At 50.9% G+C, this 11,639-nt stretch overlaps 3 protein-coding genes across 3 annotated transcripts; all 3 read right to left on the bottom strand.

The window, feature by feature from the left end:
• Positions 1-520: 520 nt before the first annotated feature.
• On the bottom strand, positions 521-2,150 carry J7T55_002583 (mid-like nadh; the record flags this gene model as incomplete). The annotated part of the gene is made up of 4 exons (XM_053137672.1): positions 521-676; positions 745-1,638; positions 1,969-2,013; positions 2,097-2,150. The coding sequence occupies 4 exons, from the start codon at positions 2,148-2,150 to the stop codon at positions 521-523; spliced, it is 1,149 nt and encodes a 382-aa protein (XP_052998453.1).
• Positions 2,151-2,865: 715 nt separating this feature from the next.
• On the bottom strand, positions 2,866-4,286 carry J7T55_002582 (uncharacterized protein; the record flags this gene model as incomplete). The annotated part of the gene is made up of 4 exons (XM_053137670.1): positions 2,866-3,315; positions 3,391-3,714; positions 3,784-4,023; positions 4,095-4,286. The coding sequence occupies 4 exons, from the start codon at positions 4,284-4,286 to the stop codon at positions 2,866-2,868; spliced, it is 1,206 nt and encodes a 401-aa protein (XP_052998452.1).
• Positions 4,287-7,711: 3,425 nt separating this feature from the next.
• On the bottom strand, positions 7,712-11,235 carry J7T55_002581 (glutathione transferase omega-1; the record flags this gene model as incomplete). Its single annotated transcript, XM_053137669.1, has 6 exons — positions 7,712-7,741; positions 7,809-8,377; positions 8,610-8,718; positions 9,219-9,464; positions 9,532-9,750; positions 10,432-11,235. 6 exons carry the CDS (start codon positions 11,233-11,235, stop codon positions 7,712-7,714), a joined length of 1,977 nt encoding a protein of 658 aa, XP_052998451.1.
• Positions 11,236-11,639: the final 404 nt, after the last annotated feature.

The raw sequence follows: 11,639 nt of genomic DNA, 5'->3' as shown, positions 1-11,639 counted from the left end.
GTGGCTACCTGACTTTCACTTTAGACACAATTGGAGGCCAGCATGACTTCCGCTCCGAATCTTTCTGGTCAAGGCCGTTTTCTCGGTCCAAATGTCCGGCTGTAAACAATAAATTAACTCGACGGCCATTACCCATTGGCCACTCTGAACATATCGTCCCGAATTACCGAGCTTGCACGAAAGCAAGGGTCAAGGGAGTACAGTAGTGTACGGGATCATCGAGCTAAGAGAGCAAAGTGGGCCGAAATTGTGTTCTCATCGGGCCAGGGGAGGTACGTTCAGAACCGATCGGGGACTTCGACAAGATAGGAATAGACACCAAAAATGCATAAAAATAATGTAAGCTTATTTGTGCCGCCTGAAAGCTTGGGTCGCATTGAATAAAGTCCACACATACTACTGCACACCAGGAGCAAAACCCCTAGCTAGCTGGCAAGCAGAGGGCGTCCTCGAGTCTATCTATCTATAGAATGGATATTTCAAGTATGCGCACACAGTGACGGCTTGGTCAAGAAGCTTTTCACAAATGATAATCCCTCGGATCCGTAACTTTGACTCCTCGTCTCACCCAAACACCATCAATGTTCATATCGGCACTACCATCATCTTTGAGGTTGATGAACGGCTCAGTGTCTCCTGCCTTGGTGTCAGGGTTCCTGAAAATGGTGTTCTTTGTCTACATATCACACGCAATCCGTCAGTCAATGCAAAGCGTTGGTCTGGGGTAGTCTGAATGGTACCTACCAATCCCAAAGTCAAATGGATCCCAGGTGGCCCAACTACGATCTCTTCGCTGGGCTGTTTGCCCTCGACCATAGCCTGGATATTCTTCGCCACCGCAACCGCTTGGGCAGCACCCGGACGGGCAGCTTTATGCGCTCCGGAATCTGCCACGTCTCCGAGTGCGTAGAGATGAGGATAAGCCTGGTCTTGGAACTGCAGCGTCGGTTTGACCCGGATAAATCCATTCTTCGGGTTGATGAGTGAATCATTTGAGGACGGCGGCAAGTCTTGAAGGAATTGTGTATTGGGGATCTGCCCGGTCGCTTGGACAACAAAGTCCGCCGTGAGATTTCGTCCGTCCTGGAGGCTCACGGTAATGGGCTCGCCGGTTCCGCCGAGGGGATAACCTCCAGCCGGAATATTGACTCGTGAGCCGCCGACAAACTGCACACCTAGCTCCTTCAACCTGTCTTTGATCATGTCGCTCAGCTTCTCGTGGTACACAGGCATGATATGGTCCCGCGAGTGAACCAGCGTAACCTCCTTGTCCGGGTAGATTTCTTTGAGGTCGCACGCCATTTGCACGCCGACGGCGCCACCACCGATGAGGATCACGGACTTGGAGTTTTTGATGCCTTGATTGTACTTCTTCAAGTACTCGACAGCGGGTCCCTTCTCATCCGACGGCATTGAGCCGGGAGAGGCCAGACGCGTGCCTGTCGCGGCGACGAGGTACTCGAACGGCAGCTGCTTCGAGCCCTGCCATTCTCGGTCCAGGGTAAGCTCCTTGGGCTTGAGGGACACGACCTTTGCTTGCACTATTGCGTGTAGGTCTTTGTTTGGCGATGCACTGAAGACGCCCGAGTACGGGATGAATGCCTTGTGCTCATAATCGGGGAGGATGGCAAATCGTGGCTAGGCTTGTCAGCATTTCTGTACGACTTGGGCGACCAAGATGATATGTGCTGAAGGCGAAGTATAGGAGGAGCTTCAAGAATGCCCCTCAATCTCAGACATTATCGCGTTTACTTCCATACTGTATCTCACCCTTGCACCCAGGTGCTATGAGAACAGGGGTGGGTCGCGTTGAGGCTACTCCGATTACGGAACAGTGACGCGCAACAGGGGCAGTGAGTACACCTACAAAAGCGAAAAGGTGATTAAAATGGCTGTGAGGGTCTATGAGAAGCACCTATAGAATTGGTTTAGTAGCCTGCATCATGACAGGTACGGGGATGGACTTACACGATGCGTTGCAGGCAATAGGTTGGCGAGTTCCTTGGCTGCGTTCTACTTCGTTGTTCTCGTTAGCCATCGATGGTCTGTCTTATGATGCACGAGAGCATGCGTAGCGGATCGGCTCGTTCGCTTACAATTCCGACGTATGATCCACCAACCACCACAACATTTCTAAGTCCGGAAGCCATTTTCGAAGACGTTCCAGTGTCTGAGAAGAATCCTAAGAGGTATGACGATAAGATGCCAGTGATGAAGAACAGCAACGATGTCTTAAATAGTCACGCAGCCTGTCCCATAACGAAATCTTGAGAGCCAGAGCCGATGTAGGGTAATGACACAAGCACGGGAAGAACTGATCAGATTGATAAGATGACGAAAAGCTGGATTTGCGGTTTCATCCGCACTCCGAGCCCGAAGACGTGGACCCGAGTTTGCTTAAAAAGGCTTGAGAAAAAAGGGGCCGGCCGTCCACCTCGGGCCTCGGAGATCTCGCACTTAAGGCTTGTCCCGGAAGGTGGAGGGCAATGCACAGAGGCTTTGAGAAACTAGGGTCGGATTAAACTTTAGGAAATACGCGTAAGTACGCGCAATACGGATTTAACTCTGCTCATGCGTTTCGGTTTTTCGTACTTACTCAGGCATTGGCCACGCCCTTTGCTTTGCTTTGCTCTGAGTCACAGCGCGACGTCGCGCTGCATCTTAGACAGCTAAGCGAGGAACGTGAGGTGTTCGCTTCATATCGATCGATTCGGAGCTCGTGCGCAGCTGAAAGGATTTGTTTCAACCGTTGATATTACACGTGATTCATAGGTCACATTAATTCGTTAACTCATTTTCACTTAGACAACACATCCAGATTTCGCGCATCCCGCACAGGCCCATAGTGTTGGAAGGCTGTCTCGTTCACCCCCCTGCCGAGGCTTGGATGTCGCCATTCTTCTGGATGATCAGCGTCGGACTGCGCGCTCCATTTCCGCTCACCGACGTCGGTACTGGCTTCCTGCTGATAGTCCGGTCGAGTTTCGCCTTGCTCTCGTTCGGACTGGTGTATGACTGCATCTCGACATCGTTTACCTCTATAATGTGCTCTGAGCTGTCGGAGCTGTGATGGCGCCCAGCAGTCTTGATCTTGAGACCCGAGCCTTTAGGATCGCGATTCCGAGATCTCAGCGTGCGGTTGCTCGTTCCTACAGTAGTTCGCTGTGTGTTGCTGTCGGATGTTGACTCGAGTCTTCCCAGCCAAGGTGAGAGCCATTTTCTAAATAGCGGAATTATAGGTGCCATGTTGGTTGTAACCATGCCTACAAAACATTCTCGTAGGGCCCACGCGCCATCGCCGTTGCTGTTAGAATTCTGGGAGACGTTAGCATTCAACAGCTCAGGTGGCTGGTCAAAATTTCCTACCGTAACAATAAGAACCACTCTCACAATTGCCATGGCCGTGATGAGACTGCTACAACTGAAGAGACTGATAAGTGAGATCTTCTGTACCCTCCCAAGCGAGGCTCGTAGTAAGGCGGGGACCGGGATCGAAATCAGGTAGACGTCTGTCAAGATGTTGCCAGCAAGCGTCACTCCAATCAGAACCGGAGACACGCCGGCATAACATATCGGCCCAGGGTCGGGAAAAATCTGCCACATCTTGTTGAGTGGCCGACAGCTTGCGAGGACAGTCACAGCTATAGAAATCCAGGTGCCGACTAGTAGAACCACGCCTATCCAGGCCCTCATCTTCGCTCCTGTAATTCCTTCCTGCGTGGTGTCAGTCTTCACAATTAAATTGAATGAGAAAGAATTGCCAGCAAAGCCCAGAAAACTTACTGTAAGCCGGACCACAAAGAAACAAAGCAAAGATCCCTTGAGTAGCCACAGTACTAGCGAGTACGATATCCACGCAGCTAGCTGCACTTTGGATCCCAACACTCGAAGCCCAAACTCTTGACTGCTAGGGCCATCCTTTGCGAGCGCAGCACGGTACTCGTTTGACATGGAGTCATTGGCAATGCCAATAGCCGTTACGCCGATTACATAGACCTCAGCTGTGAGAATAACGTACCAGACCTTGAAGCTGTCAGCAGTATTCCAAGCTACATGTGGGCATGTTCAAAGAGGAAAACAGGACGGAGACTAACCACAGCGATCCAGACGAGGTAGTCGTCCCAGCCAAACCCGCTCCTCCCAGGTATGCTAGCCCGCGCATAGGTACGCAAGGCCGTGATGACTATTATTATGACAAGATAGGCGATCCATTCAATCGCCAGCTCGAGAGTTGCTGCCCCGGAAGCGGCGCCCACTGCGTCTAGTGTCGCATTCCCGGTACTCATGACTTAGAAAGCCCCTTGCAGCGGGTCTCGGAGTCGGGAAGAATAAACGAGCAAGAATTATGACAACATTGACTATGATTAAACGAAAGCTAGCTGTGCAAAAGCAGGGAAAGAGTCAGGTTCTCGGATGGCTGTGGGGCAGGAGCGCCTATTGTTTAACAACACACGAGAGTGAGAAGACTTGCAACGTCGAGTGTAGGATGTCATCACACCTCCGGAATGCGACCTGGGGAGGCAAGAATCGATCCGAGACGAATCCTCTGTAGCGTCTGCCGGCGGCCGGGGCCGTGGACCAGAAAAGGGACAGGTGTCATGCAGCGAGAGTGCACGGCGCGCCTCCCGACGCCTATCCGCACTACTGTGACGCTCGCAGGCTGGCTGGCGGAGGCTGGGAGCTTAACTCCTGTCATTATTGTCACTGTCTGTCAGGACGCAGCAGTGTTGCGTCAATGCAAGGCCCCGAGCGCTCAGACATGACTCCCGCGCCGCTTGACGTGCGTGGTGCCACAGACTTTTGCCCGGTGCCGCCGGTGGATAGGCTCGGTATCGAAAACTATAAAGAATTGGCGCGGCACGGATCGACATTTCCAACCACCTTTGCCTTCGTAAATGCTACCGTAACACGATCGCCCACTTCGTCATTGCTTCCCACCACCTCCCAAGACCTGTCACCGTTCCAGCTGTCCAGCCGTCCTACCCGTCCTCACACCGAAGCAGCGAAGGGCATAGCCTTGCGTTGCTGTCGCGTGATCTGCGGGTTGTCTGCTGCAACTCTATCTGATACCAGCCGGTACCAGACTCGCCCACGCTTCTCGGGGAATTTATGCGGGCGCCAGGCTTATCTTTCCGGGGACTGTCGGCGCCCAATCCCTGTACGCGCAACGGCCCTGGCGGCCAAGCAACGTACAGATCTACCTGTAACACATACAAATACAGCAGTAGCCCGCAGGCATCTCAAACCTTAGCGCGTGATTTGATCGCGTCGGCCCTCCCTATAGGATTACCTCCCGCGGGAGAAGATCTCGAAGAACGTTAGGAAGCAGTTCAGGGCCTGCTAGCCTCTATAGAAGAGCCTAGTATAGGTCAGCTTCCTGAGCCCTATAGGAGGATCTCCCGCCCATCATCATCTGGCACCGTCTAGTGACGTTTGAGATCCATACCCAGATAGGGACTGCAGTCCGAAGGCGTAAGATGTCCCTGGCAACAACGAAGACCAATCGCAGCCGGAATCCTTCTGGTTTCAAGTTCTCGATTTCAAGGTTTCGATGATATGAAAAGATGGACCAAGATATGCAGGACAAGAGCTTCACGCTGGTGCCCAGCCATACTAAGCCTCCCGACCGAAGAACGTTTCCCCGGCTCATGCATGGCTTGCCCTTGTCGCAGGGTATTAATAGCATGATGAACCTGGCTATCGCGGTCGAAATACCGCAAAAGCTAGACAGCTAGATTCGAGATCAAAGGTTCGAATCTCGCATCTTCTTTGGACGAATCGCATATTCTCACAGACAACCGACTGGGCGGGCAACCCGGGGACAGGAACAGGAATGCGAAGTTCGGTAAGTCCCAAGCCCGGGATTCGTGTCCTTGCCGGCAACCGAAAAGCAAAAGGTATTTCTTTTTCTTTCGAATAGATGGGAGTTTCGTTGCACCAGCAGTGCCCGGGACAGTTTCCTGAACGGGAAAAAGTGATTCCACCCTCTAGGAGCTGTTACGCTCGCTCGAGGATGGCAACTTCTAGGCTTGATGGACGACCACGGGATCGAACCGTGTACCTCGCGCAATTCCAAGGTGAAGATGGAGGTGCTAAGCGCGCGCTCTACCATTTGAGCTAGACGCCCTGTGATGATCTCCGGCCTGGGAGTGGTGTTTAGGAAGATTTTGCTAGTTGTGGATATCGTGGGTGGATCGTGAGTGCTGGTGTGGGGTGGGAGCCGAGGTCATGCCGGGGACACCGTGGTAGGGACCTGGAACGGGCCAACTGGACGCGAGCAGAGCAGAGGACGGCGAAGGTTGCTCCGTGGCATCGGTCGTCCCGTCAATAGCAAAAAAGACCGTTCTCTTGCGATTCGATAAGCAGACAGGGGTTTTGTAATATCTTCTGAGCCATCTGGGCATGGGAAAGTTGCTTGAGTTCAAGAACACGATGGGGATGTGAGAGCCTCGGGAAGTGGGTAACGGCATATCTTCCCGAATTCAAACACAAACCTAATCACTCGACGGGACTTTCATTCACAGAGCAATATTGGTTTTCAAACTGGAACTTGATTGTTTCTACCGTGATCTATGGTTCAAATTGGACTGATTTTTCACAGCTAAGCAGACCCAGAAGTTTTCCTCCGCTCCAGGAGCGCCAATCCACCTCACCCACCCTTGCAAGAGCAAGGGTCTGTCTGGCATCGGCTGCAGACATCCCGATTGGGGTGCTTATTATTGGTAGTGTGCATTTTGACGAAGGGTATGATGACTTGAGTATGATGGACGTTCGAGACTTTTTTCTTTGATTCTTGTGGTAAATTCGTGGTTTGTGGTTGTATGGTGATAAGGAAAAGGGAAACGGGCAGACCGGTGGGAAGGTTGCCCGTGTTTATATAAGAGGTAAATGCATGATTCACTGGCGGCCCATTGTAAAATCAGGCTAGTGGTTTGGAACTGCAGTCGTTGTGTGATTCACGAGATACAAAACCTTTTCCTTTCCAAGGGCTGGTTATGTGGTGTGATTCAGTATACTGCTCCGGACATCGATCGCCAAGCTGCGTTCTTGTGACAGCTTGTGCCGGCTTCTTCAGTAATAGTGTCGAGGACCCAAAAAGGCCCAGTTGTTCCTCAAATGAATGGACACAAGCCGAGAGTGACCTGATCATAAACTAGGTACCATACATGACGCAAGATTGAAAGATTTCTATACGCAGCCCAGGCTGAATGTGAATTGGCATGGCTGAACAAAGGGCAATGCTCGAAATTATTCCGCAGCAGTATCATACGACGGGCGATGCTTTGAGATCACAAAGTCAGTCAAATTGGCATCGTGTCACAATTAGGTTAACTCGGTCAGGCCTTGATGTCAATCGGACCGTCTGAAAGGGGCTATTGATCGGTCAGTCTGTGCGTGAAGTACCGGCAAGGCACCAAGCGCTCGACTCTGATTGATTGTCGGATACGATCTCGACATGATTTTAGCATTTCTGATGTGGAGAATGATGGAATATCTGGTGATTTTGCAGAATGGCAATGACTATAGTACAGTCCACCCTGATCGTTCCGTTATAGAGTTTCCGTTGGTGCTGGTATGAATGTACATTGAATCACCTCCTCTCAACATGCCGTTCTATCATTGAGACTTGTTCCCACACATGTTTCTCCGAGTTCCACGAACTCGATTTACTAATGTGATAATAAGTCCCCTCAATTGTACCTCCTGCACATCATTTGAAGTGATCGTCAACTGCATCACTCTGTTTGTCAGGGCCTTGGTGTTCTTGATGATATCCAGACATTCGTGCTAATCGCCACCAAAATTACCAAAGAACTAGAGCAAAACATGAAGAGGGCAGTATAGAAGTTTGGGAGAAGAAACTGTATCAGAAATTCGGTGCTGCTTCCACCTTCGAAGTCTGTATCAGGCCAGAACTCCTGCGTTGTCGCTGAATTCTTTGACGCAACGCCAATGCTAACGGCCAACACAGCATATGTGAACATTTGGACAGCCCAAAAATGGGCGGAACGACGATGACTTGGGTTCGGGAATGCATCGAAGATGCTTGTAATGAGGAAAAAGTAGGAGAAGCTAGCCAGCGGGGCGCCAACCAGGGCTGCACCGGGAAGCATCGACATAATGGCCGAGAGCGAGTACGAGGTACCAATATCTCGGAAGAACAGAGCCAAGACCCATGCCATGAAAGCAGTAACAAGCAACAATGTGAATATGAAGGCATGTTTGGCCAGCTGGCTGGCACCGAAAGTGTCCTTGTCTAGGAGCTCCAAGCATTTGACTTTATTGGTCGAAAGCACATCCACAGGAGATGCAGGAGTAACGGACGTTTGGAAAGACAACATCGTTGGTTCGTCATGAGAGATCGCAAGATTATCATCTGTTAAACCATGTTAGTTCCTCTTTGGTATCTCAGGACAAGGACGGAGAACACTAACGGTGGCTAGAAGTATCCTCAGGATGAGGAGTGGAGCTCAGCAAGAAATCCCCCGGAATTAGGGACCTGAATAACCCCCACATGGGTGCACAAAGTAGGAACACAGGCAGTATTTGCCCAAAGCTTCGTACGCCACCGCGATAGTCGCCTATAGGCGGCTTAAAGTAGGAAATACGTCTGTCAGGGTCGGGTCCATTCAGAATGCCCTCTTCTGTATAGAACTCTGTTGAGACTTGAAGAATTCTGCTGAGCCCATAAAGAGCCAGGAAGCAAATCCAGATGACCTATGGATGTCAGCCTGAGGAACAGTTGATAGTTCTCATATCCAGAGAGTACACACCTCGAATAGCATTGAAGACCACAAAATATACGACGTACGCGAAATGAGGAAGAGGCACACAAGTGGTCGAGCCAGTAGCTCTCGCCATAACACAGCCTGCCATTCACTCGAGAATTGTTTCTCTGCCACTCTTCTCAGAACTCTTTGACTCAATGCGCTGATCGAAACCCTTCTTGACACTATAGCGGAGTGCAAATTAGGGGTTAATCTCCCAACCCGAACAAAGAAGCTGAAGCACATTAATATGATAGCCAGAATCGTCGAACCAAACTGGGCCGCAATCTGCGTGATGAGAGGTATGTCACCGTCTTTAAGAGCAACAGCTGCTGAATCCAGAGTTTTGCCCATAAACTGCAGATTGAAGAAACATGTTGCGTTGCAATTCCACATTAACATGAATCCCCAATCGTCATTTAGAGACACTGTGATGGCCGCCATGGGTACCATTGCAACTACAAGCATAATGAGCAGAATACCCATTAATGCGATACGGATTTTGCGTTCGAGCGAGCGTTTATGTAGGTGCTTCGTCATGATTGTCAACCCGGAGATGTGCGTGACGGCCGCAAACCAGGCCAGGTAGCAAATCATCTGCCAGTGGGCTCCTTTTAGAACTGGGAGGGACATGAAAGCTCCGATCAGGATACCGAATCCCGTTAAAATCTGCAAGTCGCACATATTCAGGTTGCACTGTAGGAAAAGAGGCATTAGTTGTCCTGGTGCTTCTGTTGCCATGTATTTGAAGACAGACACTTACCTCTACCAGGGCGTGAGCTAGGCGACGTTTCCATCGTGGAGGACATTTTGCGATCACAGGTAACCTTGTGTCTACTAAACGTCTAACACTGTTGAGAATCCGTTTATCGATGGGATTCCCTGTGATTATTATGATGTTGTCGGGATCATATGCATAAAGGTAAGTTAGGATCATGAAGGCTATGGCGATGACAGCCCCACCGACGAAACCGATGATGACCTAAAGATAGCAGCAAAGAAATCAGCTGTGTCTTCGAGGACCGAGGCTGAGGCCATACATCGATTTTTACTTACTCCAGTACCACATATATCATCAATTCCCAGAGGGTAGTCTTGACAAGACATATTACAGCTGGAGAGCCAATCTGACGACATGGCATACTCTAAGAAAGAGCCCCGGCTACGAACTATTCGGAAATATACTCTACTTTGAAGTAGTTCAGAGTGCAACATCGAGATACACGCATCACAAAAGGTCCTTTGTGCTGCCTAAATATCGTTAGCTGGAGGAGTTAACGACCGTCGTTATCTCCTGTCAGATGAAGTGGCTGCGCCACCACACAAGGTAGAAAAATGAGTAAGACGGCGCAGGCGGGCGTGCAAGAGCAAATTGATTCGCCGCAGGCGTCTCTCCGTGTGGCACACATCAGAAACCTTGAGGTCGCTGTGGATTTCGCCTTTTTTCCCAGTAAAATCCACAACTTTTGATATCGTACTTGCTGAGAATATCTGCAACAAATGGTAAATTAATTTCATGATAAGGGAAGCTTTCTCGAAGCGTACCAACAAGCGTGTCTTCGTACACCATTTGTTCATTAGTTTGACAGTGCAGCTCGGCCGCTCGACCGTGATGTTCGAACATTCAAGGTAGTCTATCCCCTTTGCGCGTAGCCTGACCAACCATCGATCCAGTCGTATCTTCAGCATACCTCTTATAGGCCGCAATGTACTGCTCATCATCACTCCACGTCTCCTTTACACTCTGCCTGGAGGTGGTGGCATCAAACCATTTCTGCCACCTCGCCCAAGTACCTTCATCCTCGGCCCTAGCCTTATCGATACCCACACCCCCGGGCTTGTAGTGGTCGATCAGGAACAGTCTTTTCGCCCACGGCGCAAGCATCACGTCGACGAGGCTGAACTGCTCCCCGAGGAACCAGGGTCCACTGCCGTCCATCTGTTCGACTAGTGTCTTAATATTGCTGAGAAACTCATTCCTTACGTCTTCGATACTATACGCCTTGTCTGGCGTGTGCTGGATGAACTTGTAAAACCCAGGGATGATCTTGGTACTGATGTGGTCGATCCAGAGCCGACACCTCGCCCTCTCATACACATCCTCGGGGAGAAGCCTTTGCCCGAACTTGGTCTCGTCCGCATGGGCCTCATCAAGATACTCACAAAGCACCAGGCTCTCGTACAGTGGCTTCTGCTCTTTGCCACTGCCGTCGACGGGCACGCCGAGGGTTGGGACGAGGCCGCGCGGGTTCAAGGCCAGGAACTCCGGCGCCTTGTGGTACGGGTTGATCTCGATGTACTGGTGAGGGATCTTCTTCTCGTGCAGCACGATCCAGGATCGTTGTACGAAGGGGCAGAACCAGCCACCGTACAGCTTGAGGGGGTGCTCTGCTGAGTGGGCGGCGGCGAATTTGGCCGCCAGGCCTGATGTGTGCGGCTCTAAGCTGGTGTCGACGGGGTTGGGCATTTTGGATAGTGCGAAATTTCTCGTTTGTAGGAACGTTCGTCGAGGAATGGCCTTTGAAATCATTAGAAAACCAAAGGTATTACACAATGGTGAAGGAGTTGGAAACCATCACCACCTCCAGCGGTTCTTCCCCCACGTCATGTCGATGATATAAGAGAGCACACCCCTGCCCCCGATCATACGGGGGTCCCCTGCACTCCAGACAGCCCCACCAAAATTTCCGTCAAGCTTCCAGAGCTTCAATCACGGCCAACTCGCAGCACAACCGTTTGCTTGCCAGTACCTCGACAATCCACCAATCCTTAACACGAACTACCTTCTGACCTGCCAGACACAGAACCAATTGCGAGACAGCTGCACACGACAACCCGGGTAGACAATCTCAGACCACCACCAGCACCAGC

This window comes from Diaporthe amygdali (genome assembly GCF_026229845.1).
Source record: "Diaporthe amygdali strain CAA958 chromosome Unknown NODE_3_length_2959817_cov_65_330692, whole genome shotgun sequence".
Classification (NCBI taxonomy): Eukaryota; Fungi; Ascomycota; class Sordariomycetes; order Diaporthales; family Diaporthaceae; genus Diaporthe; species Diaporthe amygdali.
Note: the sequence above shows the minus strand (reverse complement) of the source record. Positions and strands in the feature narration are given on the sequence as shown.